Here is a 23,856-nt window from a genome sequence, read left to right as displayed (position 1 = left end):
TACACATGGGTCCTGACAATGCCCCTGTCAAGTGGATACCCTTGGCCCCATCTTACGGATTAAGACACTGGAGTTCAGAGTGGCCAAGTACCTTGCCAAAATTATTTCAAAGCAGAGAAGACTCTGGAAGATCTGCCCCAGACCTCCCCACTATGGGGAAAAGGAGACTCGGTAGGCTGGGACAGGACGGGGGGAAAGTCACGGCCGAGACCTCAGCTCCTGTAGAGTGCCTAACGACGATCTTGGGCATGCGTCCCAAGAACCAAGAGACTCCCCATATTCACAACAAGTGGGGAGCCCAGAGGGTCTTGGAGACGGTCCCTCGGTCTCCTCTGTGGCAGCATGAGGGGAGGTGGGGACAGTGCCCCAGAGCCACAGATGGCAGTGCTGAGAGGACCTCCTCCTTCGATCCCAGCACAGGTAGACCGAGCTGGACTGGCAGCCTCAGCGCCTTCCCCACTAAGCACCTGCCCTCCTATGTCTGTCTCTCCCTCGGCCTGGGACTCTGTCTCCCTTCGCCCTCTCTGAGAGTCTCCCTTTATCAGTCTCTAAGCGCCCTTCACTGTTTCTCTGGCTCTCTCTGTCTTGGCCTCTCTCAGCCTCCGAATCTGTCCCGGGGTCTGCCTTTATCTCTGAGGCTTCTCTTCTCAGTCTCTTTGTCTTGTCATCTGTCCTCTGTGCCTTGACACTCTGAATCTTGGCCCCCGTCTTTGTCTGTCTGCCTCTCTGCCTCTTTACTACTCTGCTGCTGTTTCTCTCTTTTCAAAAGTCGGTCTATTGTTGATCCGTCTGTCTCTGCCTCCTGCCCCCTGTATGTTTGTCACTGTCCCTTTCTTTCTCTGTCACCCAGACTCTGCACTGTCTCTCTGCCACCCTCCCTATCTCCCTGTCTCGAGCACTATCTTTCCGAGTCTCTGTGTGTGTGTCTCTCCCAGTCTCTGACTCTGGGGAAAGCAGTGTCTCCTCCACAGCGCCCCCATCCCTGGCCTGACAGCAGCTTCCAAAGCTGCTCCCGTGCAGGGGGAGGGGGACCCCCGGGCATCATTCCAGGGTCTGCTCCATCTGGGTGGCAGTGCTGACAGACGAGATAGGGATCGGACTCGGCTCTGTCCGGGCCTGAGCAAGGGGGCACAACCAGGCTATGCGGGGGCGCCTGGGTGCCTGCAAACGTTTGCACGTGTGCACATCTGGGTTTGTGTGCGGGTCTCCCTGTGTGGGGTGGTCTGGGTGTCTGTCTAGATGTATTTGTGAGTGTCTGGGCCTGTTTATGTCTGTCTGCGAGCTTGTATGTGTGTCTGTATGTAGGGCTGTCTGGGTGTAAGCAGCCTCCATGAGCGTCTCCAGAGCGGACACGTGCGCTTGTCTGTGGGCACGTGTACAAGCCCCCGGGAGTACCTGGACTTGTATCCTGTGCTCATCCAACACGCCAGGCCCCCTGCTCGCGTTCTCTCATGCAGCCATCCGTGCGGTGCAGATCCTATTACCCTGTCTGACAGAACTTGGGGTCTGGAGACAGATCTGGTTCAAATCCGGGCTTCGTCACCACTGGCCGCCTGACCTCAGGCAAGTTGGCTGATCCTGAACAATCCTGAATTCATTCAGCAGAAATGTATCGATCGAAACCAGATAAAACGAATCCATGGTGCTAGAAGTCAGGATAGGAGCTACCTTGGGAGGGGTTCACAGGGAGGAGGCCCAAGGGAGCCTTTTGGGTGCTGTCGATGTCCTATATCTTGATCTGGGTGGTGTTTCCATGGTGGTTGTTCTTTTAGAAACCATTAATCAAGCTGTTCGTTTCAGATGTGGGCACTTTATGTACATTATACATGAATAGAATAGTTTACAAAAACTTACTGAGCTCCTGCCGTTTTCCAGGCACTCAACAGCAATAACCGCAGTAGTGTTTGTGAGTGTGTGTTTTTAACATTTCGGGAAGTGAGTCAGTCCAGGCTTTAAGCACTCCCAACCCATTCCTCCCCAATCCTGTCCCAACCAGGATGGCACAGGGAGGACAGGGGAGTCCCCAGTCCTGGGCTGGATTGTTCCCCTGCCCAATCTCTCCTGGCTGTTTTCTCCTGAGGGCAGCTCTGATTTTCCCTCTGGATTTTCACATTGGCAGGCCACTAAGGGACATTTTGCTAGGTAACTGCTGGCATTCGATGAAGCTGGGAACAAGATGCTCTGCAGCAGGGCTCAGAGCAAGAAATCAGGGATGTAAGATGCCCAGTGGACAGATACCACACCCGCTTGATGCATCCGGCAATGGCAGGCGATGCCTGGATACACACATGCCTGCTCTCCACCTGCAACATCCTCATGAGTCATGTCTGTGACCCAGTAAGAGATAGTGGGCCTCTACTATAGGCCAGGCCCTTTGCTGGGCCCTTCAACACACCTTGCCTCGTCCTCACTAGAGCTGTTTATAAAGGTCACTATCTTCATCTTCCAGCTGAGGAAATGGAGGCCCACAGAGGTAAAGTGACTTCCCTCAGCTCACACTGCAACAGGAGAGACTCCAACCTCATTCCGCCTGTCGCTAATCCTCTGTCCTCCCTGGATGTGTCTTTTCTGTGGGTTTCTGAGGTTGCCTGAAGCCTTAATAAAGGAGCTAAATTCATTTGCTTCTGCCCTCTAGGCAAATGATTTATTGACTTAATGAATTATTTTTTTATTCATTAGGAAAACTGGAGTTTAAGCTGCCCTTTGGTGACAGGCTTCACTCCTAATAGGGATAGGCCTTCCTTGTTGCCTAAACCACCCTCCCAGCCCAAAGAAGAGCAGAAAAGGCAGATGTGATGACCTTTGACTTCTATATTCAGCAGGATGTACTTAATATTTGAAATGAATGAACTAATGATATACTTTGTGGACATACTCTCCACTCGGCACCTATGGCACCATGTTAAGATGATCTCTTCTGGGGCGCCTGGGTGGCTCAGTCGGTTAAGCATCTGATTCTCGGTTTTGGCTCAGGTCGCGATCTCATGGTTCGTGAGTTTGAGCCCCACACAGGGCTCCACTCTGACAGCACGGAGTCTGCTTGGGATTCTCTCTCTCTCTCTCTGCCCTTCCCCTGCTCGCTTTCTCTCAAAAATGAATAAATAAATAAACTTAAAAAAAAAAAAAGATGATCTCTTCTGTCTCTGCCTCCACTCTAAATTCCTTGACAGCAGGGCCTGTAGGGACTTCGTCTCTGGATCCAAATTTCTGGCATTCCAAAGCCTGGCACAGAAGAAGGGACCCCATGCACATTAAAAATAAATATTATAAATAAGGGTAGACCCCAGATATACGTCTGGACTTTAGTAAGACGGTTAAGTCCTGTGAATTTCGCGCCCAACTAAACAGCAGTGACACCAACTAGTTTCAATAAGTGGTTTTATTACTGGTTAGATTTTACAAATTCTGATATTCGAACAGACTTCCACCTTAAAATTCTAAAACAACAAAGCGACCGTTGGAGGGGGTTTGATTTTTCTTTTTTTTTTTCTTTTTTTTAGGACTATTCAAAGTAACAAACTTTTTTTTTGTTTTTTTTGTTTGTTTTTGTTTTTGTTTTTGTTTTTTTTTGCATTTTTGCTCTGGTCATAAATATACAGAGAGAAAAAGAGGGAGAGAAAAATGAACAAGTCATCCAAAGTATGGACATAAAACAGTATTCCTAAGGCACGTGGCAGTCTTTGAAAATACAGAAGCTCTAGCCAACTTAAATTATTTGTTGTTTTTCCTCGCTCAGTCCACAAAACTGTACAGTGACACAAATGTTGTGTTGCAGATAGATTTTCCAAGTAACTCCTCAATCCACACCGCTGCATTAGCCGGACGCACAATTTTTTCTTCCTCTGTTTCCAGGCGAGATCCTAAAATGTGGTTAGTTAGTTGCTCAAAGCCTCTATTTTAAAATACACTTGGAATTCAACTAAAGATAATTTCTTTTTTAAAGAAATTGTGGGGCGGGGGGGTGGGGTGGGGAGGGCGTGAGTCACTAGAAAAGGTTGGTGAGAGTCGTTTGTGAGGGGCTGTGAGGCTCGTGGCCCTCCAGGTTGCCAGGCACAGAAGTTAAGACTGACGTCACAGTTGGCAGGGCGGGGCTAGTCAAGTCTGTGAGGGTGGTGGGCGTGCTGGAGGGGCTGAGCGAGGCATTGGAGAGCTCCGAGGCTGGCCCCGAAGGCGTCCCGGTCTGCAACGCTGCCTCCGTAGACTTGTCCACACCCGTGTTTTCCTGCCGTAAGAGGTTGCGCCTGAACTTGGCCCTGGCGTTCTGAAACCAGACCTGCGTGGGGCAAGAGAGAGAGAGAAAAGAAGGACTGGTTAGGGGAAGAGAGGCAGGGACTGGAGAGTAGCAGAGCATTCCCCAGGGATGCTAATCTGGGTTTTCGGGGGGGGGGGGATAAAAAATTGGGCTGGCAATATTTTGCTCTTCATAAAATAAAATTTGCCTTTGCCCTAATTGGCTATTACTGGGTTTCCCTTTCTGTTAGAAGGTTCTAGAGCTAAACAACATGGTAGGCACTAGCCATAGGTGGCTACTGAGGACTTGAAATATATATGACTAGGGGGCGTCTGGGTGGTGCAGTCGGTTAAATGTTCAGACTCTTGATCTCGGCTTGGGTCATGATCTCATGGTTCTGTGGGTTCGAGTCCCACATAGGGCTCTGTGCTGATGGCGGGGAGCCTGCTTGGGATTCTATCTCTCCTTCTCTCTGTCCCTCCCCTGCTTGTGCTCGCTCTCTCTCTCTCAAAATAAATAAATAAACTTGAAAAAAAAAAAAGTATGACTAGCCAAAAAGTGGCTCCTTGTAGATGAAAACACAGAATTACACTGGAAGATTCAGTATGAAAAAAAGAAGTTAGGATATCTCAATAATAATGTTTCTACCTGTTATATGTTGAAATGATAATACTTTGGATATATTGGGCTAAATGAAATATATTCTTAAAATTAATTTTATCAGCTTATTTTTGTGTTTTGAATGTAGCTGCTAAAAAAATTTAACAATTTTTTTTAACATTTATTTATTTTTGAGAGAGAGAGAGCATGAGCAGAGGAGGGGAACAGAGAGAGGGAGACACAGAATCTGAAGCAGCCTCCAGGCTCTGAGCTGTCAGCCCAGAGCCTGACGTGGGGCTCGAACCCACAAACCATGAGATCATGACCTGAGCTGAAGTTGGCCACTTACCCGACTGAGCCACCCAGACGACCCCCTTTTTTTTTTCAAATTTTTTTTTATAAAAAATTTTTAAATGGAAAATTACATACGTGGCTCACGTTGCATTTCTATTTGACAGCACTGTTCTGGAAGATGTGCACAAATCAAATCTTGATCATTGTTCACAATGGTTGAGAGATTTTTTTCTTCCCCCTTGAAAGTCACCTTTAAGCAGGCAACAGAGGGGCACCTGGGTGGCTCAGTGGGTTAAGCATCTGACTCTTGTTTTCTGCTCCGGTCATGATCTCATGGTTTGTGGACTGTAGCCCCACATGGCACTACCAGTGCCGAGCCTGCTTGGGATTCTCTCTCTCCCTGCCCCTTCCCTGCTTGCGCTTGCTCTCTCTCTCTCTCTCTCTCTCTGCCCCTCCTCCGCTCTCTCTTGCAAAAATAAATAAACATTAAAAAATTTTTTTAAAAAGAACTGAGCTTGGTATGAAAAGAATACCAAAGAGAAAGAATAAGGGTTTATTTTCATTTTTCCTTGGGCACAGACACACACACACAGACACAGACACACACACACACACACACCCATCCACGCCCATACCTTTGCACACAAGCCTGTTCGCTCTCAGGAAGACATGTGTGGAAACTCATCTCCACGGCACCCCCTCCCCCAACTATGACCACCTGTCTAACTGCACAGAGAGATCTAGCTGTACCCAGAGGTCCTCAGAGTACTTTGAGAGAGGCCTAGGAAATCCAGGCCACCATGGGGCTGGTTGGAAGGGGGGGGGGGGGGTTGTGTCTCCTAAAGAAAAAAGCCTGAAAGGCAGGGCCCCTTCACTTCCCTTTGCATGAGAAAAACACCCGCCAGAAGCCTCCCCATAAAACAAAGGGCCTTAGAGAATTCTACGGATTCTGGGGTGTCCAGTTGCATATTTCCAGATGTGCCTGCATCTGCCTGTCTTCCCAGTGTCTCAGGCAGGGGTGGGAAGACCTCACCCCTGGCCCCACCTTCCCCTGGAGACCACCCCACGACTTGGGCCTATGGTGTCAAACTAGCCTTTCTAGTTGCCTGATAAGATTTGTGCTCATTTAAAAAGCACATCCAGGAGAATCCTGGGGTAAGGAGAGAGACTTGGACCCTGTGAAGTCAGGAAATAAAGCTCTTTCCCCAGCATGCTGGATCTTCCCGGGAAGAAAGCACATTTTCCCCTGGCCTTCTGCCCAAAGCAAGCCCATCACCTTTTCTGGAGGTTTGCAGATAAGTATAGTGCTTCTAAGACCACCCTCAACGTGCTCCTCTTAGGGTAGGGAATCCTTCCCTGCCCAGCCTGCAGAAGTCTGCAGGGGTGAGACTGTCTCGCTGGCCCCGGGAATGGCTGATGGTAAAATGGATAAAGTCTGCAGAGGCCCTCAGGGACAGGAAGCGACTTCCCCAAAGTCTCACGGCCTCCGACAAGGCGAGAGCCTTGGGGCCACCCTTTGCCTCTGTCCTGGCCTGTGTGTCTCTCTCCAAGCAGTAGCTGGAGCAGGGAGCCCCGGGGGTGGGGTGCATGGCTCCCAGGTCCAGGGCTCTAAGCCCTCGGGAAGGGCTGGAACCAGTTAGCTGCCAGCTGTTTGCTCTTTCTCCTGCGTTGCCCCTAACAGTGATTTGTAAACAATGACACCATCTTCCACAACCGCCCTCTCTGCTTTACTGAATCTGAGGCGCTGGAAATCTGGCGGGTGAAAATCAACAACTCAACTAGAAGCAGGGTTGCTGTGGGGTTTGGTGTTGTGTTTTTCACCTGAAGCAGGGCTTCGCCAGAATTCTCTCCTGACCATTTTACAAAGGCCCCTCCTGAGCGTTTTGCTGGGGCAGGGCCCCCTGTCTAAGTCCACTTCATGTCCTTGGGATGTGGTACAGGGACCGGCAAAGACTAAGATTCAATAATATGCATTGAATTAATAGCAATGATGATAGATAACATTTGTGGACCACCATGTCCCAGGCACCATGCCACCCTCTAACGTGCAGTCGTAGGTTATCTTCAAGATAAGCCAAGCATCCCCACTTTATAGATTTGAAACCAGACAGGCTCAGAGAGGTGAAGTCACTTGCCCAAGGTCACACAGAGGCCAAGCTGAGACTGGAATCCAGGAATATCTGCCATTAAGTCCATACGCTCCCTACCACATGATCCTGAGTCAGCAAATAAATGAATGAATGAATGGGTGAGTGAATGAGTGAATGAGCACAAAAGCAACTGTGGTGAGGTGGACAGAGCACCAGCTGCAGTTTCCAGTTCTGGTTCTGCTACTGACCAGTCCAGTGACCTTGTGCTAGTCCCTTACCTCTGGGTCTGCCTCAGTTTCCCTACCTGCACAACAAGAGGGCCAGACCACCCCCGCATGACCTCTATGGCCCTTGGGGTTCTGACAGTCTGGGATTTCCAGCAGGCGCGAGATGATCTGCCCCACCCACCCGTCTTCTTAAACTGGCAGCCCCTTTTCTTCATCCACGAGGAGTGCCTTCGCCTGGTGCCCAGGGGACCCCCAGTAAGTCCTGGGTGAATGAAGAAGCCCACACTACCGCATGCCCCTCCTCAGGCACCCACTGGCCCTGCACGCTGTGTTTTGACTCACAAATTCCCTTCCTTAAGATTCTTTCATCAAGGGGACCAAGGGAGTAAGTGGAAAACCCATTTTGCCTCACAAATCCCTTTCTGGGTCACTAAGGGAACCAGCCCAACGACAAAAGCTTTATGCCCAAAGATGTCCATTGTGGCATTAAAAAAAAAAAAAAAAAAGATTTTATTTTTAAGTAATCTCCACACCCAACATGGGGCTCAAACCCACAACCCCGGAGATGAAGAGTTGTGTGCTCCACTGACCGAGCCAGCCGGGCACCGTTCCCCCTCCCACCCACCACCCCCCCCCCCCGGCTTTATTAACATTTCATTTTTCCATTGTGGTATTTTTAAATAACATCAACTAATGGCCGCGTGCAAAGTGTCCAACCAGATGGGGCAAGTGGAAATCATGACACAGACACTCCATGCAGTTGCAGGGGTAATGTCTTATGATGAATGTTATATGAGAAAAAAAAAGAATAAAGAGGCTATGTCTTGGGGAGCCCGGCTGGCTGGCTCGGTCGGTGAAGTGTGCGACTCTTGATCTCGGGGTTGAGAGTTCAAGCCTCGCTTTGGGTGTAGAGATTACTTAAAAACAAAAGCTTAAATAAAAGAGAGAGAGAAGCTCTGGTACAGCAACTTCATAAAGAAAGCAATGATGACAAATAATATTCACTCACTAAGTAGCAGGCATTGTCTAAGGAGAGTTTTAAGCATTTCACACATAGTAACTCATTAGTGCTTTACAAGGTAAGCGCTAACATTATTTTTTTTTAAGTTTATTTACTTTGATGGGTGCTTCAGTAGCTCAGTCAGTTGAACGTCCGACTTTGGCTCAAGTCATGATCTTGCGGCTCATGTGTTTGAGCCCCGGGTTGGGCTCTGTGCTGACAACTCAGAGCCTGGAGCCTGCTTTGGATTCTGTGTCTCCCTCTCTCTCTGCCCCTCCCCTGCTCATGCTCTGTCTCTCTCTGTCTCTCAAAAATTAAAATAAAAAACCTGAGAGAATCCCAAGTAGGCTCCTCGCTGTCAGCACAGAGCCCGAGGCGGGTTCAAACTCACAGAACCCAGAGATCATGACCTGAGCCGAAATCAGGAGTCAGACACTTAAACGACTGAGCCACGCAGGCGCCCCACAAGTGAGCGCTAACATGATTGCCATTTGCAATTCTTTGTTGCACATCTGTCTCCCTTCTGGATTGGAGTTCCAGCTCCAGCGGGTCCCATTCACTGTCTGGGTCACACCCCATCCAGAACATGGCGGAAGGTCAGCGTATTTGTTGAACAAATGGGTGGCCAGAGAAAAGCTAGCATTCTCGGTTCCTGTGTTCTCACACAAGTCAGTGACCACTAACCAGTCATCTGAAGAATGTTTTTAAGCTGTTGGTGGCTAAAATATATTTTCTGCCAAAGTCACACCGGGAAGCCCTAAGGAGACTTTCAGCCACCCAAATCGGTCAGCTCACCTCCCCTGTCCCGAAGCCTGGCCTACTGCCTTCCTGACCCTTCCCCAGGAAGGAAGAGGGACTGCTCAGACGGGCATCTATGTGCTGCGGGAAGGTCTGCAAGCATTTACAAAGCTTAAGGCCTTCGTGGACCTCTGTCCAAGGGACAATTCTCTCTCTCCCCGTGACCTCGCCCGCTGGTAGAATGTGAGAATTGTGGTGGCCGTGCCGTGATGACAATTTTGAGCACTTTTTATGCATTTACGGCTTTACAGCAGGATCCATGCTTTGCTACCAAGACATGGCATCTATGACCCGCCCCTTCCCTTCCCTTCTCTCCACCTGTACCGCTGCATTCTACAGCTAGACCCAAGGCGGGAGGGCCACAGCCCTACACTGGGCGATGCTGGAAATAGCTGTGGAATCAGACCGATCTAGGCTCGACTCCTGGCTTCCTCACTTACTAGCTGTGGGACTTAGGGCTAGGGTCCTAGTCTCTCTGAACCTCAGTTTCTTCATCTGCAAAATAAAGATAATTAAATTTTTTTATTGTGTATGAGAGGTAGGTTGACTGAACCCTACTGTATAAAAGTGTGTGTGAGGTACATGTGCATTGAGTCCCTAATCTGTAAATTTTTTTAATGCTTTTATTTATTTATTTTTTAATTTTTTTTTTTAATTTTTTTTTTCAACGTTTATTTATTTTTGGGACAGAGAGAGACAGAGCATGAACGGGGGAGGGGCAGAGAGAGAGGGAGATGCAGAATCTGAAGCAGGATCCAGGCTCTGAACTGACAGCACAGAGCCTGACGTGGGGCTAGAACTCACGGACTGTGAGATCATGATCTGAGCTGAAGTTGGATGCTTAACCAACTGAGCCACCCAGGCGCCCCATGTTTTTATTTATTTTTGACCCAGAGAGAGAGACAGAGCATGAGTGGGGTAGGGGCAGAGAGAGGGGGAGACAGAATTTGAAGCAGGCTCCAGGCTCCGAGCTGTCAGCACAGAGCCTGACGCGGGTCTCAAACTCACGAGCTGTGAGATGATGACCTGAGCCGAAGTCAGACACTCAACCAACTGAGCCACCCAGGCGCCCCCCTAATCTGTACTTTATACATTACACTTGAAGTCATCTCATTGGCTCCTTGCAAACACCCAGTGAGTATTAGTATCGTCTCCATTTTATAGCTGAGGCTGCTGGGGCCCAGAGAGGTTAAGTCACTTGCTCAATATTGCTCAGAAAGTAGGTGAGACAGCTGAGCCTGGACCTCACATCAACTGACTCCAAATTCCAGCAGGGTTACTGCATCCCAGGCCTCCCATATTGATGGTGCTTCTGCATTACAGATCCAGGAGCAGCCCAGAAAACCTACACACACACACACACACACACACACACACACACACACACACACACCTTATATCACCGACCTCTGGGAACACAGCCTCAATCTCAACCTGTCCCTGCCACACAGACTCTCTCCAAAGGGTGGAGGTAGACCACCACCTCCGCGGGGCTCCCAAGGCCTAGTACCATTAAGCTGGTGCAGACAAGTGATGAGGAACCATTTCATGGGCACCTACTTTGTAGCAGGCAGCATGCTGCCAACGCCTTCTCAATCCTCAGTTCTCAAGATACAAACTATTATTACCTTCGTTTCGTAGATAAGTAATCAGGCTCCAGGAGGAGATGTTAAAGTGCCTAAATCACACTGCTGGTAAGTCCAAAAGGATCTGAACCACTCTGTTACCTTCCAAAGCCACACCACCACCTGCCTGGCCCCAAACTGCCCTCACCCCGCCTCCCCCAGCTGGCCCAGCAGCAGTTAGGACCCCTGGGAGAGAGCCCCACCCTGCCAATGCCTGGCTCCTGAGACCTCCAGCAAATCACTTCATCTCGCTACTTCTTAAGCTTCTCATCTGTAACATGGGCAGGAAAACATTAAGGGAAGGTAGATGAGTGGCTGGAAAGATAATGTTTCGCAAACTGCTGCATAATCATGAACAGTTGTGCTTTAGGGGCTATTAAGGATCAGTGCAAGAGACCTGGATGTCTGAGAAGAGGGAGAAAAGTGGTCTAGTACGCCCCCACTCCCAGCAACATACAGGCCCTACATGATCCTCCCACTCAGGAGCGGGCACTGCCGGGTTGGCTTAGTGGAGAAAGAGCTACATCCATGGACCAGACAGGCCTGGATTTGGGTCCAGCTCTGCTACTTACTAGCAAAGTATGACTTGGGGCAAGTGGAAAGCATTTGGGCCTCAATGTTCTCATCTGTGCAGTGGGGAGGAGGTTATCATGATGCCTACCAGTGAGAACTCAATGAGCAAATGTATTTCACAGGCCTTTCAAAGTGCCTGACACACCGTAGTGCACTCAAACATTCATTGATCGGTAGACCCACCATGACTGTCCGTGCTCTTCTCTCTCAGCTAGTTCCATGTCCCTGGCTTTTCTGAGTCCCCATGGTAGAGGGGACACACAGGTGTGAGCAGGCCTGGCTCGGGATTGTAGGGGAGGAAGGCTCAGGGCAAGCATTCACCCAGGTCCCTCTGGTGAACCTTCCCTTAAACAAAGAACAGTTAGTTCTTCCTCTGGTCTCCAACAGAACGCCCCTCCCAACTGATCACACTACGGAGAAACCGAATGTGGGTCTGTCTCTACAGCTAATAGGTGAGTTTCTTCTGGGCCAGGACTGTGGTTCATTCATCTCTGTGTCTCCAAGGCCAATAGATATTGGCACCCCAAGGTGCCAATAGATATTTGGCCAGATGAAAGAATGAGAGACAACGATACTGGAAATCCGATTTGTTCCTAAATCAGGTAAACAAGCCTCTTGCCTCAAAGGCCAGCAGAGTGTGGCTCCTTATGCGGATTCAGACTCAACGATGGACACTTAGTCTCTATCATTTAGTCAGGATAACAGGGAGAGGTATATGTCCTAATGGTGCCCATTATATAGGTGAGAAAGCTATGGCTCAGAGAAGGTAACTAATTTGTTTAAAATGCACAGCCAGCGAGTGAGTAGAGGGACAGAACTGAACCGAGGCCCTCCTGAACCGAGCTCTCTGCTTGACTCCAAGTGCCTGCTCCTGTCCTGGCCTGATTCACCAAATGGCCCCCACCAACATGCCATAAGGGGCTCTAGAGAGAGGAAGGGACAAAGTATCCTAATAACCAGAGAAGAGGCTGATGACCAGATTCGCCCAGGGCTGAGGAATGGCGGTGTGTGGGGGGGGGGGGGTGCCAAGAAGGGTCCCCAGACTTAACCCAAGAAGGTCAAGTCCAAGGGAAATGGACAAGGGGGAATCTGAGACCCAGTCAGGAGCAGCAACGTCCTCACCCCTTCTCAAGCCCAGGCCAGAGGGACCCCTCAGACAAAAGGGACGCAAGGAGGGGAGAGTCCCACAAGGAGCCGAGCCCCGGGGGTAGGGGGCGGGCCCAGAGAGGCGCATCGGCGCCCCATTGGCCAGCACTCAACTCCCTCAGCTACGTCATTGAGCCCTCCAGAGAGGGGCTCCCCTCGCGTTGCGCAGGGGTGCAGGCCTGACTACAGGAATCAACCAACCAGCGCCCCAGTCACAGTCCATCCCGCCGCCGCCATCACACCCAAAACGCTTCCCCCTCCCCATGACATACTCGCAGGAGATCTTAGGGTGACTGCGCAGCCCTTGGTTTCCATCATCGTCATTCTCACTACCCCCCCCCGCCCCCCCCTGCAGTGTTGCAGTCCCCCAGCCCTAAGTCCCCAACCACCTGGGGCTGGAGGGGGAGATCAGACTGGCCTGGACTTGAATCTCAGTACCTCCCGTCCAGTTGTGAGACTCTGGTCAGATCTTCCTCTCTCGATTTCCTCCCCCCCCCCAATGTAAATTGCTCTCCCCACAGCCACAGGTTCTAAAGAATAAACTGGTTACATTGTGCTATAAAGAAAGATGCTGTCCCACCTTATCGCTGTACAGATGGGGAAACTGAAGTCCAGTGACCAGAAGAATCGCTCCTACTACTTAATACCAGTTGACTTCTTAACCTAGCTCATGTTATTCTTAGCTACCACCACTGAGCAGATACGTGTCAGCTACCGTGGTGGACACCTCCTCATCTCAATGGTTCCTCAAATAAGCCTGCAGCAAGATAATTTCTTGCGTCTGTTTCACATATGAAGGAACTGAGGCCCAGAGGGGTTAAATGATTTGCCCAGGACTGTGAAACGAGTAACAGGGAGAGCTAAAGATTTGAGAAGTGCTACTCCAAATCCCTGCCATGAATCTGGGTCAAACAGGAGCCTGGGACTCCCCAAACTGGGCTTCTTAACGTCTCTGAGGTAGGGACAGGACCTTCAAAGTCTAGGGAAAGCTCTGGATCCTCTATCCAGAAAGCGCCCTCACATACAAGTGCAATTCTGCGCAGTTTCAGAGGTGCCCATCGGCCTCTAGCTCCCTGCAGGCAGATGAGCTTCCCGGACCCACCCAGGGGATCAGCCCACACCCCCCCCCAACCTTGCTTCTGGGAGAGTCTAAGAAACAACAAAGAGACAGAAGAAAAATCTAGAGAAAGAAAGAGAAACTGGAGACGGCAAGTCAGGAAAAGAAGCAGAAGGAGGAAAGAGCTAACAGCAATTAGCTTGGACAGCCATCCTGGGATGCGCTGGGTTTATCTGAAATGCTTGAACCTTTTACTACGTGAACATATTTGAGTGTCACTCTAGTAATAAAGAGCAACTAAGAAGTGTTTACAAGAAAGAAAGAGGCTGAGTGTAGAGACAAAGAGGAAGAGGGACACACATACACAAAATAGAAAGATTAGACAAAAATTGGAAGAGGAAAAGTTAGAAAGAAAAAAAATCCCTGAAATACAGCTAGAGTCTGAGGAGGTAGAGAAAGGGTAGAGAATGACAAAGACAAGGGCACACATAGAATGGAAGGTCCTTCCAAAGCCCATGGCAGCTACGGGGTTCGGCCGCAGGCCCGGCAGGCCCCGGGTGCCCCCGCCCTCAGCCCCTGTCCCGGCCCAGCTGACCTGGAGGACCCGTTTGGTGAGGCCCGTCTTTTGCGCAAGCTGCTTCAAGTCCTTGGCGTCGGGGTTGTGGTTAATGGCAAAGTAAGACTTCATGGTCCGAAGCTGGTGGTGCTTGAAGGAGGTGCGCATGCGCTTTGTCTTCTGGCTGCTCGGGTAGGGCTGGTCGCGGTCCAGGTGCTCCGCGTCGTTCTCGTTGCAGCTCAGCGCTGGGGAGGGGACGCAGAGGCGGCGGGTGAACCTCCTGACCTGCCCCCTACACCGCCCCACCTGCCACCAAATGTTTCTAGCCTCAGGACCACACAGCGGGAACTGCACCGCGCTGAGGTGAAAATATTATCCCCATCTTCTAGATCTATAGGAGAATCTGAGGCTTCCCGAGAGCCACCTGCCCGAGTCACTCAGCTAGGAAATGGCGGGATTCAAACCCAGCTCTAAGAGAATCCAAAAACCATTCTGTGCCATCGTGTCAGAATAATAACAACCAACAGCTACAACTTGTTGATGGCTATTCGACTCCAGATGGATGATGTGCGTAAAGGCTTTATATATTTTCACCGAATCCTTAAAACAACTCTAAGAGCCTAGCATTATTTCCTCCTTTTTACAAACGTTGAAACTGAGGATTAGAAACGGGAGTCACTGGACTTGAATACAGAGCAGTGTTCAGGACTCCTGGGCCCACACTCTTCCTGTTTCCCCCTGCACTCTCTAAGGAGGGAGGCTGTCTCCCCCCGACAGTGTCGGCACCTGGCACCTGAAAGTGGATGACTGACTGACATCTCTCCACTCACTTTGATTTCACCCTCATCGGTTCCCCAAACCAGAAGTTCTGGATGACACTGGGCCGCCGGCACTGGGCTAAGGTCGGAAATTGTATCTTGCAGTTTAATCCTCATCCTCACCACTGCCCTGGGAAGTACTTGTTTTCCAGTTACACAAATGGGCTGAAGGGGCCAGAGAGGTTAAGCGATCTCTAGAAATCTCACGGAGTGGTAGGATTCTAACCCGAAAGAGAAGGAAGTTGGAGGAAGAAATTGACATGTATCTGACACCGAGGGTATGCTTTTGGCTTTACATACATCATAGGGCCTTCACTACTGCTCCAAGAGGTGGCTACTGCTTTTCATCCCATTTTTGAGATGAGGAAACTCCTGCGAAGGGAAATGAAGCCATGTGTACACAGCCACACCACTGGTAAGGGCTGAGCCTAGATTCAGTATTGCAGTCCTTGCCCGTTTCCTTCCACCACGCCACAAAGGCAGGCAAAGATGACGCACGACTCTTTGGGGAGCCGGTCCCCATCCAGAAGGGGCCCAGCTGGGGCCTGGCTGCCAATGCCTGGAAGGCAATGGGGGTGAGGGACAGGGGTGGAAACCTAAGGCCTCAGAAAGTTGCTTGGTAACCTGGTGCCTGATGGGGACATCAGGAACTCCAAGATTCCTTCATCACATCCCCAGCCATCCTACATGTAAAGTCTTAGTTTGGGGAAAACCTCAGAGGAGATCAATTCAGTCCCCTTAAAGCGGACAACTGGGAATATGTCTTGTGCCCCATCATATGCCCGTAACAGAGCTGCTAGATTTAGCAAATAAAAATGCAGGACATCCAGTTAAATCTGAATTTCAGATAAACAACGAACAGTTTTTTAGTACGGCTTTAATTTTGCATGGGACATACCTATACTGAAAAATTAATTTGCTGTTTACCTAAAATCCAAATATTGCATTGGATACAATTACACTAAAAAATTACTCATGTATTTAAAATTCAAATACTGCACTGGATACTCACACTAAAAAATGTATTTGGTGTTTACCTGAAATTCAAGTGTAATTGGATGTCCTGCATTTTATCTGGCAAAACCACTTCAGAAGTACTCCCGATCTCCTGGTGACCTAACTCCACCCACTGCTCAGGTGGGGAACAGTCCCTTGCAGAAAGAATTTGCAAGATGCTGGTCTTGTCACAAATCTTGAAGCTGTCAGCAAGTGGCTACACTTCCTAAGCGTCCCTTCCCACACGCACCCAGGCACCCAAGTCCCCCACCAGGGCTGTACTCCCACTGAGAGCGCCCAGGGTGAAGAACGGGGGTCCAGCAATTTAAAAGGGATCAGAAAATGACTCCAAACAGAATCCATGGAAACTGCCCTGCCCCCACTGCAGGGAGCGACCCTCTCCTTGCCCCCAGTCCCCAGCTCCACGGGGGGGTGGGGCAGGCCTCCCCACGGGGGATCTCTGGGCCCATCCCTCTGCCCAGTCCCCGCCTGGGCCTTGCTGCTCTTAATGAGCTCCGTGGGGACCCCGGCGCCCCATTCACCCAAGGGACGTGCCCTGAGTGCGGCCTAGATGGGAGGAGGTGGTTTGGGGGAGGGAGACAGAAAGGGCACAGAAAGGAGAGAAAGACACAGAGGTAGAAAGACAGACAGAAGGGAGAGAGAGTAAAGGAGAGGGGGGAGGGAGGGGAGGTGGACAGGGCTAGGAAGAAAGAGAGGAGAGACGGAGGAAAAGGAAACAGTGGAGATGGGGAGAACCGGAGAGAGACAGCTACAAAGACAGAAAAAAAATCAGGAAAAGACACAGAGAGAGCCTGAGGGGACAGCGAGGCCTGGAAAAAAAGGAGGACTGTGTGGTGGAGGGCCCAGGTTAAGGAACAGAATCCCGGATCTCAAGGAAACCAGGTCCCTTCGGGGAAGCGTATTCCAGAGCCGTTACTGGCCGGGGAGTGGCGAAAAGGGGAGAGAGGGGAAAAGAGGGGAGGGCAGAAAAGGAGCTGGCCCAAGATTGGGAGGCCGAGGTGGCCAGTGGCCCGGGCAGGGGGGCTGCGCTGGGGGAGTGAAAGCAGCCGGGAAGCAGCCGTTGAGTCCAGATTTGTCCGGTACCCCAGGCGCCCTCACTCCCGCCTCCCTCCCCACGCCCCGGCCGGGTCGAGATTCCCCAAGATCGGATCCGGGGAGGAGCGAGGGGCTGAGGGGAGGGGGAGGAACAGGCTTTCTCTCTCCTTTTTTTTTTTTTTTTTCCTCTCAATTAGGCCGATTCAATGGAGCTAAAGAGCTCGTAAAATCATGAATAATTTACTCGTGATCTGTTATTAACCCATCGGGTTTCGAGCTCTTGTCGCTGGGACTGAACCTGTAATCAAATCTGACTTCGCCTCATTTTACTAAAGACGAGATTGTAGGTTCAATTGTCTAAATAATGGATTGGAATCAAATCAGTAATTACGCCGCCAGGCACACACACAAAAAGCTGGGGCTGGGGGAGGCCCGGGCGTCCGGCCGGTCCGCGCGGGACTCCCGCGGCCGTGGCTTACAAACCCCGGCGCAAAGTGCGCGGCCCGGGCCTCGTCCGCGCCCCGGCCCGCTGGCAACCCCGCTCAGGGGTTTCCTTCTGCCTCTGGGACCGGGGCTGCGCTCTCGGACCCGAGGGGCAGCCGGAGCAGGGCTGCCGCGGCCACCGCCCCGGAAGGACTTTCCGACCCTGCGGCCCCGCCGCTTTGGCTGCCCTTCCCCAGGCGGCGGGCTGGGCGCACCGACGGCCGTCCCTCCCCAGTCTGCCCGAGCTCGCCGCCCTGGAATAAGGTGCCGCCGCTCCGCCACCGGACTGGCCCACGGAGCGAAGGGCTTTGCAAGGGGTCGGTGTAGCTGGGCTCCCGGGTGTGGGACACTCACACCAGCAAGCTCGTGTCCTCAACGGTCAGAAACACGCACACACGCTCTTGCCCATACACACGACCCGCAGTGCACCCTCCACCCTCCACGGTGCCCTTTCCAGCCGCCCCACGGCCCATACTGCGGCCATTTCTCTCCTGCCCGGTGCGGGGAGAGGAGGAGAACGGCAGCCAGACCCGGGGAGGCCTGGCTGGGCCCGGCGCGGCCAGGGAGGCGCCCCCTTTTCCCAACCCGGCCCCGGGAGCCCCGAATACGCGAGCGGCGCGGCCACCGCCGCCGGCGCGCCGTGTGCGGTTTCTTCCGCCTGAGTCAAGGCCAGAGACGCGCGCCGGGAGAGAGAAAAAGACCGGAACAGAGAAACCCAGACAAAAACACACAGAGGGAGAGAGACAGAGAGAAAGGGGGATCGAGAGAGTTGAAAGGTAAAAAAGAGAGAAGGGTCAAAGAAAAACAAAAAACAAAAACCGAGGAGATGGCATGGGTGGGGAATGCCTTGTAGTGGTGCCAGATCCCTTGAAACTCAGCCTCCAGCCACATCTTCTCGCTCGGTGCCGCCGGACCTCGCCAGCGAAGGCGGCAGAGAAGCAAGAAGCACAAATAAATTTCTGAAACTCTTCTGCCTTTCAATTCCAAACCCAGTTGCAAACCTGCCCACGTAGAAAAACATGATCCCACTCCCCACGCGCTCTGCGGCCGAGTCAGCCTGCTGCTTCCTACTGGGGGCCGACCCCATTTGATAAATAGACGTGGCTTTGTTTGGGGGGGGGGACCCGGCCTGGACCCGATTTAGTTTATTTTCAGGGTGCTGAGAGATGAAGGATGGAAGTTTTTGAGAGCCGGCATCTCCGGCAGAACCTTCGACAAATCTTTAATCTGCCGCCACAGACCTGTCTGCGGCCACTTCACCATTTACCAGACTGGGGGCTGCATTTTCCTCCCAACTCCACACACTGAGACACATACACCCATCCATCTTCCAACAAGCAACTTCGTTGGATCGAACAGGGGACAACCCCCACCCCACCCTGCCCCTGGCTGAATTTTCCTCCCCAGCCAGCTCAGATTTTTAAAGATCAAAATAACCCTGACTTCTTCCCCCACGCTGCCCTCTCCCCCCAATCCTGGGTTTTTGTTTTGTTTTGTTTCCACTTGCGCATTAGACTAAGGGGAAAAGGAGGAAGAAAACAAAATCCCGGAATCCGATTCTGTCGCAAACGAAAGAAAGAAAATAATTGCAAATAAACTCTATCTAGTTCAGAAGCCCGGGGAGTCATAAACCTTTCCCGGCCTTGCAGACGTCGGGCAGATGTTGACGGTTCAATTTGCCGGGCCCCAGAACCTCCACAGCTGTCCAGAGCTGGGAGGGGTGCGGGAGGGGGCAGAGCCTCTCCTGGAAAGGCTTGGGGTTCTGAGATGCCGGAAATGTGAAACGAGCCCTCCACCCGACTCCGTGAGAGGCCGGGCCTACTCCGGTCTTCTCATCCCCGGGCGCCGGCCTCCAAGGGTCGCCGCTCTCATCCCAGCACCCCGCTGGCGCCCAGAACTCCGAGGAAGGAGCCGGGGGAAAATCGAGACCTGGTGGAGCAAGAGGATCCGCGGGGCACAGTGACCCGCTCTTGTTCATAAGGGTCCTGGGCCCAAGTTTCCGGAGCCTGCTGCCCTCAGTACATTTCACCTGACAGGCCCAACGCCAGGCCCAGCCAGTTACCCCAGGCCACCACCAGTCCTTTCTGTTGGGACCGTCGCTGCCCTGCCTCCTTCATCCATCGCCACAGCTCCCTGTCCTCAGCCCCGCCAACCCAGAGCCTGTTTGGTGCCGGCTCCTCCTTGCTTTCTCTATCCTCACGCTTTCTGACCAACAAAGTGGGGGAGAGGCCCAAACCAAAAAACTGCCTCTAAAAATTCTCTCAGCGACGAGGCCCTGCACCGGGGTCAGCAAGACTCGAATGCACCTTCTCCTTCCACTCCAGCCAAGTGCGCGGAGGCTGGAGCCGAGGAGCCTAAACGTCCCTTCTGCTAGGTCCTGTGGCACCTAGGGTCTGGGGAATCTAAGGACTAGAGCACCCAGAGTGATATATACATATGCGTATCACACTGAGATTCACTCCGGCTTCAGGCGGTGGTCAGCCACGCACTTTCCCCCAACCCGACGGGGGCGCTCGGTGCGCCTCGAACTCACCAGCGTTGTAGGCCGCCAGATCCGCCCCGGGGCCGGGGCTCTTGCGCTTCCTCGGACGCCCCTTCTGCACCGTGCCCACGCCATTGTAGTAGGGAAGACCCAGCGGATTGGCCCCGGCTGCGCCCAGCCCGGCGCTCTTGGCCGCCGCCGCTGCGGCTGCCGCTGCCGCCACGTCGGCGTGGTTGAAGTGCGCGGGGTACTCGCCCTGCAGCAGCGCTTCGAAGTGCAAGCGGCAGTAGACCAGGCTGTCCTTCATGCCGAAGTGGTCACCCGTGGTCAGCATCTTGTTACACGTGGTGCATGTGAAGCAGTTGAGGTGATAAACCAAGTCCCGAGCGCGCATCACCATCTCCGAGGCCGAGATGCCCAGGTGGCAGCGGGCGCAGCGCTGCACAGAGAACCGCCTGTAGGGACCATGGAGGGAGGGACTGTGGGGACACACGGTTGGGTACCCCCCATATCCCTCCTCCAGGTGCCGCTGCTGCCACGGGGGGAGATCTACTCCTTAAAATGGGAACCAGTCTTAAGTTGGAGGATGGGGAAAGAGGGAACTAGATTTTGGCCCAGGTCTTGTCCTACCCTAAAATACAGTTTCCCTTAAGCATATGTATGTCCACAATGCTTCGACCTTACCCAGAGTCTGGGCAAGCCCCAGGAAAGCCTTTGCTTGGGAACGCAGGGAGAGGGAGGCTACCCACTTACCCTTTCTCAACCTTTACCCCTGCCCTCCATACCGGTACCTGACAATCCTACAGACTTTTGTAATTTGGCAGGGGGGAGGGGGGAACAGAGACAGGGAAAAAGAGAGAGGGGAAGGGAGAGAGAGAGAGAGAGAGAGAGAGAGAGAGAGAAGGAATATAAACAGACCCTAACCCTAAACCAGAGGGGAGAAACAAGAAACTTGTAGCCTGTTAGTGACTCTGGCTCTTTAACCCTACAGGCAGCTTTCACCCCCATCTCCACGAAAGACCCGGAAACGCACCCAACTGATCCCCCAGCTCTCCCTCCAACTTTGTCGCACACCAGCCCAGGCTGCCTGGGCTTGGTATGGGGGGGGGGGAGGTGGTGCTGCCTGTTTCTGTTCCCTCTGCTTGACCCAAGAAACTTCAAAGGGAGAGGGGTGCAAAGACCCCCCCCCCAACCCAAGCTTATTTATGGTCTAAGCTCAGAAGAGAGCCCTTTACTCTGGGTCCCTATAGTTCTCAGACCTTTCCAGGAGTTCCCTCAAATTCCTGTTTGAAAAGGTTGTCACCCCATTTGTACTGGCTTGGAGAAGGGGGGACCCAGGTGGGGAACCCTCCCTTGGGACTGGAGGCCAAGAAGACCGGGTCAGATTGTGTCTGAGATTAGGGGGTCCTGGGGGGCAGAGGGTCCTGAGTTGGGGGTACCTGTAGTAGTCTTCCTTGCAGTAGATGCTCCCATCCTTGCTGAAACAGGTGAGCTCCGACTCCAGGTTGAGCTTGCACTCGCAGCACTTGAGGCAGCGCATGTGCCACTGCTTGTCCACCGCCAGCAGGTAGTAGCGGTCTGAGATCTTGCCCCCGCAGCCAGCGCACAGCGCGGCTCGGTCACTGCTGATGGACGGCATGGTCTGCGGAGGGAGGGAGGCGGGAGACCGCAGCGCCTGCGTCAGCCTGCGACTTCACCACCGCTTGGAAACGGGCACCCTCAGCTCCCCCCCGGTTGCTCGGGCTAGCCCTAAACCCAGAGAGGGCCGCCGGGGTGTGCGGTGGCTTCCTCGTCCCCAAAAGGCCCATAGTGAGGAGGCTCAGAACCCAGGCCCGCCCACACAGCCCAAGCCGGCCACAGGCCCAGGCCTGGCTGCTGGCCTGGACGGATCTCCCTCCTTAGTTCTCCCCCTTCCTGCCCCCTCTGCCCTTTTCCCAGAAAGGCTTGGGCTGTGTTTGAGGGCTGGGGCAGCAGTGGCTACTCCAGTCAAGCCCTCCAAAAGCTCTCTCAAAACTGTTTCTTAAAGGAGCCACTCTGCTGGGCCCCAGGAAAAGGGGTAAGATGACCATTAAAAGTCCCCCTCTCTCTACACAGACTCCTCTCCTCTCGGGAGACACAGAGAGTTCCTGGCCCCGAGCCCCAGTGATCTCTGGATCCGTATGCCAAAGGTTTAGGCCAGGACAGGTCGCAGCCACGTCTGCCCCTCCACTACCTTGGCCACACTGGCTGGGGCCCTCTTGGGTTCTGGGAGATGGTGAGTGGAGTGCAGAGGCACCCTCAAAGTCTCCGAGTGCAGGACAGAATGAGAGTTTAATCCAGGAAGAAGAACTCAGAAGCCGGAGGCACTGAGGCTGCTGCCCTTGCTTTCCAAGTGGAGAGGCTTCCCTCCTGCTCCCCACCTCCTCGGCCTGGCCTCTAAAGGTCACTTCTGGGCCCAACTTGGATAGCGACTGCTTGCCTGGCCCTCTGGGAGGTCTGAGGTGAGGAACTGGCTATTTGGAGCTGGGCTGGCAAAGCCAGGTGTGGAGATCCAAATGGACTCCCCTTCCACAAGAGCCAGGCCAGGGCCTGAAGTCCCAGCCCTGGCCTGGCCTGGCCAGGTCGGCCGGCCAGGAGGCCAGGGGCGTGATCAACGAAAAGCACTGGCCCAGAAGACTTGGACCCCTGAAATTGTGTTGGGGAGGGAACTCCGATTGCCAGGAGGCGGGACGCGAGCGGCCCACGCCGGCTGGAGCCCCAGTGCTCCCGTTTGGTTCGCCTTTCCCAGCGCCGCAGGCGGCGCCGCCAGCAGCTACAGCCGAGTAGTGGAGGGGAACGCGGAGCTGGCGACCAGAGGGGCCCGGTGTAGTGAGAAGAGGGCCATCCCGGGACGCGGGTAGGACTTCGCTCCCACTTCGGGAGAAATGCTCTCTTGCACCCTCGGGGTCTGAAATTTCGGTTTAAACCTTGTTTCCCTCCTCGGCCCCAGCAGCCGGGTTTCCCCCGAGCCGGGAGCTACGGGCCTTGCATCCTGTCCGCGGATCCCCAGCGCCCAGTCCCGTGCGGCACGAAGGACGCTCCCCAAAGTGCCCCCAAACTTCGGAGAGCAGAAGCGCGGACCGACCCGGCCCCGTCCCAGCTTTCAGCCCCGACCCCGCAGCCGTGCGCCTACCGTCTCCGTGTCGCCGCGGTCGATGGCGGAGCTGATGGCGGGAGCCTCGCTCTTGGCCCTGCGGTCCATCTCGTCGATGACCCCGTGCACCTCGGGGCCCGACAGACTGTGGAACAGCATCGCGGCGGGACCGGCGGGGCCGGGGGCGCGGCTCCTCCGCGGGAGGGCTTGCCCCCCGCCTCAGCTGCCTGGCGCTCCCGGCGCTAACGGGCCCGGTGCATCGCCACCGCGGCCCCGGCCCCGCCCGAGCTCGGCTGCGCCCCCAGGCCGGGCTCCGGGCCCCGGGCGCCCGCGGGCCAGGACGCCTCCCGCCGAGGCGCAGGGGCAGCTACATCGCGGGGCGCCTGGGCGGCGGCGCCAAAGCCAGGGTCACAAGGGCAAGGGGCGGGGGGGGGGGGCGGGAAGGGGGAAGCCGAGGGCAGAGGTCGGCGCCCGCCGCGGGCGCTTTCACGCCGCGGGCATCGCCCGCCCGGCTTCAGCGCCCCGGGCGCAAAGCAGGAGCGCAAACTCTGCCCGAGGCGGCGACGGCTGCGGTCGGGGCTCACTCGGGAACGGCTAGGTGCCCGCGGCGGCCCAGCTGCCTGGACCTCTCCCCTCCCTGGGGTGTGCCCCCAGCCCTAGGAGACCCGCTTAGGCGCTGGGTCGGCGACTGTAGTACGGGTTTCTCCGAAGC

At 53.6% G+C, this 23,856-nt stretch overlaps 1 protein-coding gene across 2 annotated transcripts; it reads right to left on the bottom strand.

The window, feature by feature from the left end:
• Positions 1-3,985: 3,985 nt before the first annotated feature.
• On the bottom strand, positions 3,986-23,303 carry LHX2 (LIM homeobox 2). Of its 2 annotated transcripts, none has more exons than XM_047099958.1 (5): positions 23,184-23,303; positions 21,472-21,674; positions 20,080-20,487; positions 14,237-14,435; positions 3,986-4,273 (listed from the first exon to the last, which is right to left on the bottom strand). In XM_047099958.1, the coding sequence occupies exons 1-5, from the start codon at positions 23,301-23,303 to the stop codon at positions 3,986-3,988; spliced, it is 1,218 nt and encodes a 405-aa protein (XP_046955914.1). The 2 variants fall into 2 exon arrangements, with proteins under 2 accessions (XP_046955914.1, XP_046955906.1); XM_047099950.1 differs by having other exon boundaries at positions 14,237-14,442; positions 20,084-20,487.
• Between the last annotated feature and the right edge of the window lie 553 nt (positions 23,304-23,856).

Source organism: Lynx rufus, unplaced genomic scaffold (genome assembly GCF_022079265.1).
Source record: "Lynx rufus isolate CCGP_SWC_20201006 ecotype Redwood Valley unplaced genomic scaffold, mLynRuf1.p SCAF_10, whole genome shotgun sequence".
In the NCBI taxonomy this organism is placed as follows: domain Eukaryota; kingdom Metazoa; phylum Chordata; class Mammalia; order Carnivora; family Felidae; genus Lynx; species Lynx rufus.
The sequence above is the reverse complement of the archived record's forward strand: the minus strand, read 5'-3'. Positions and strand labels throughout refer to the sequence as shown.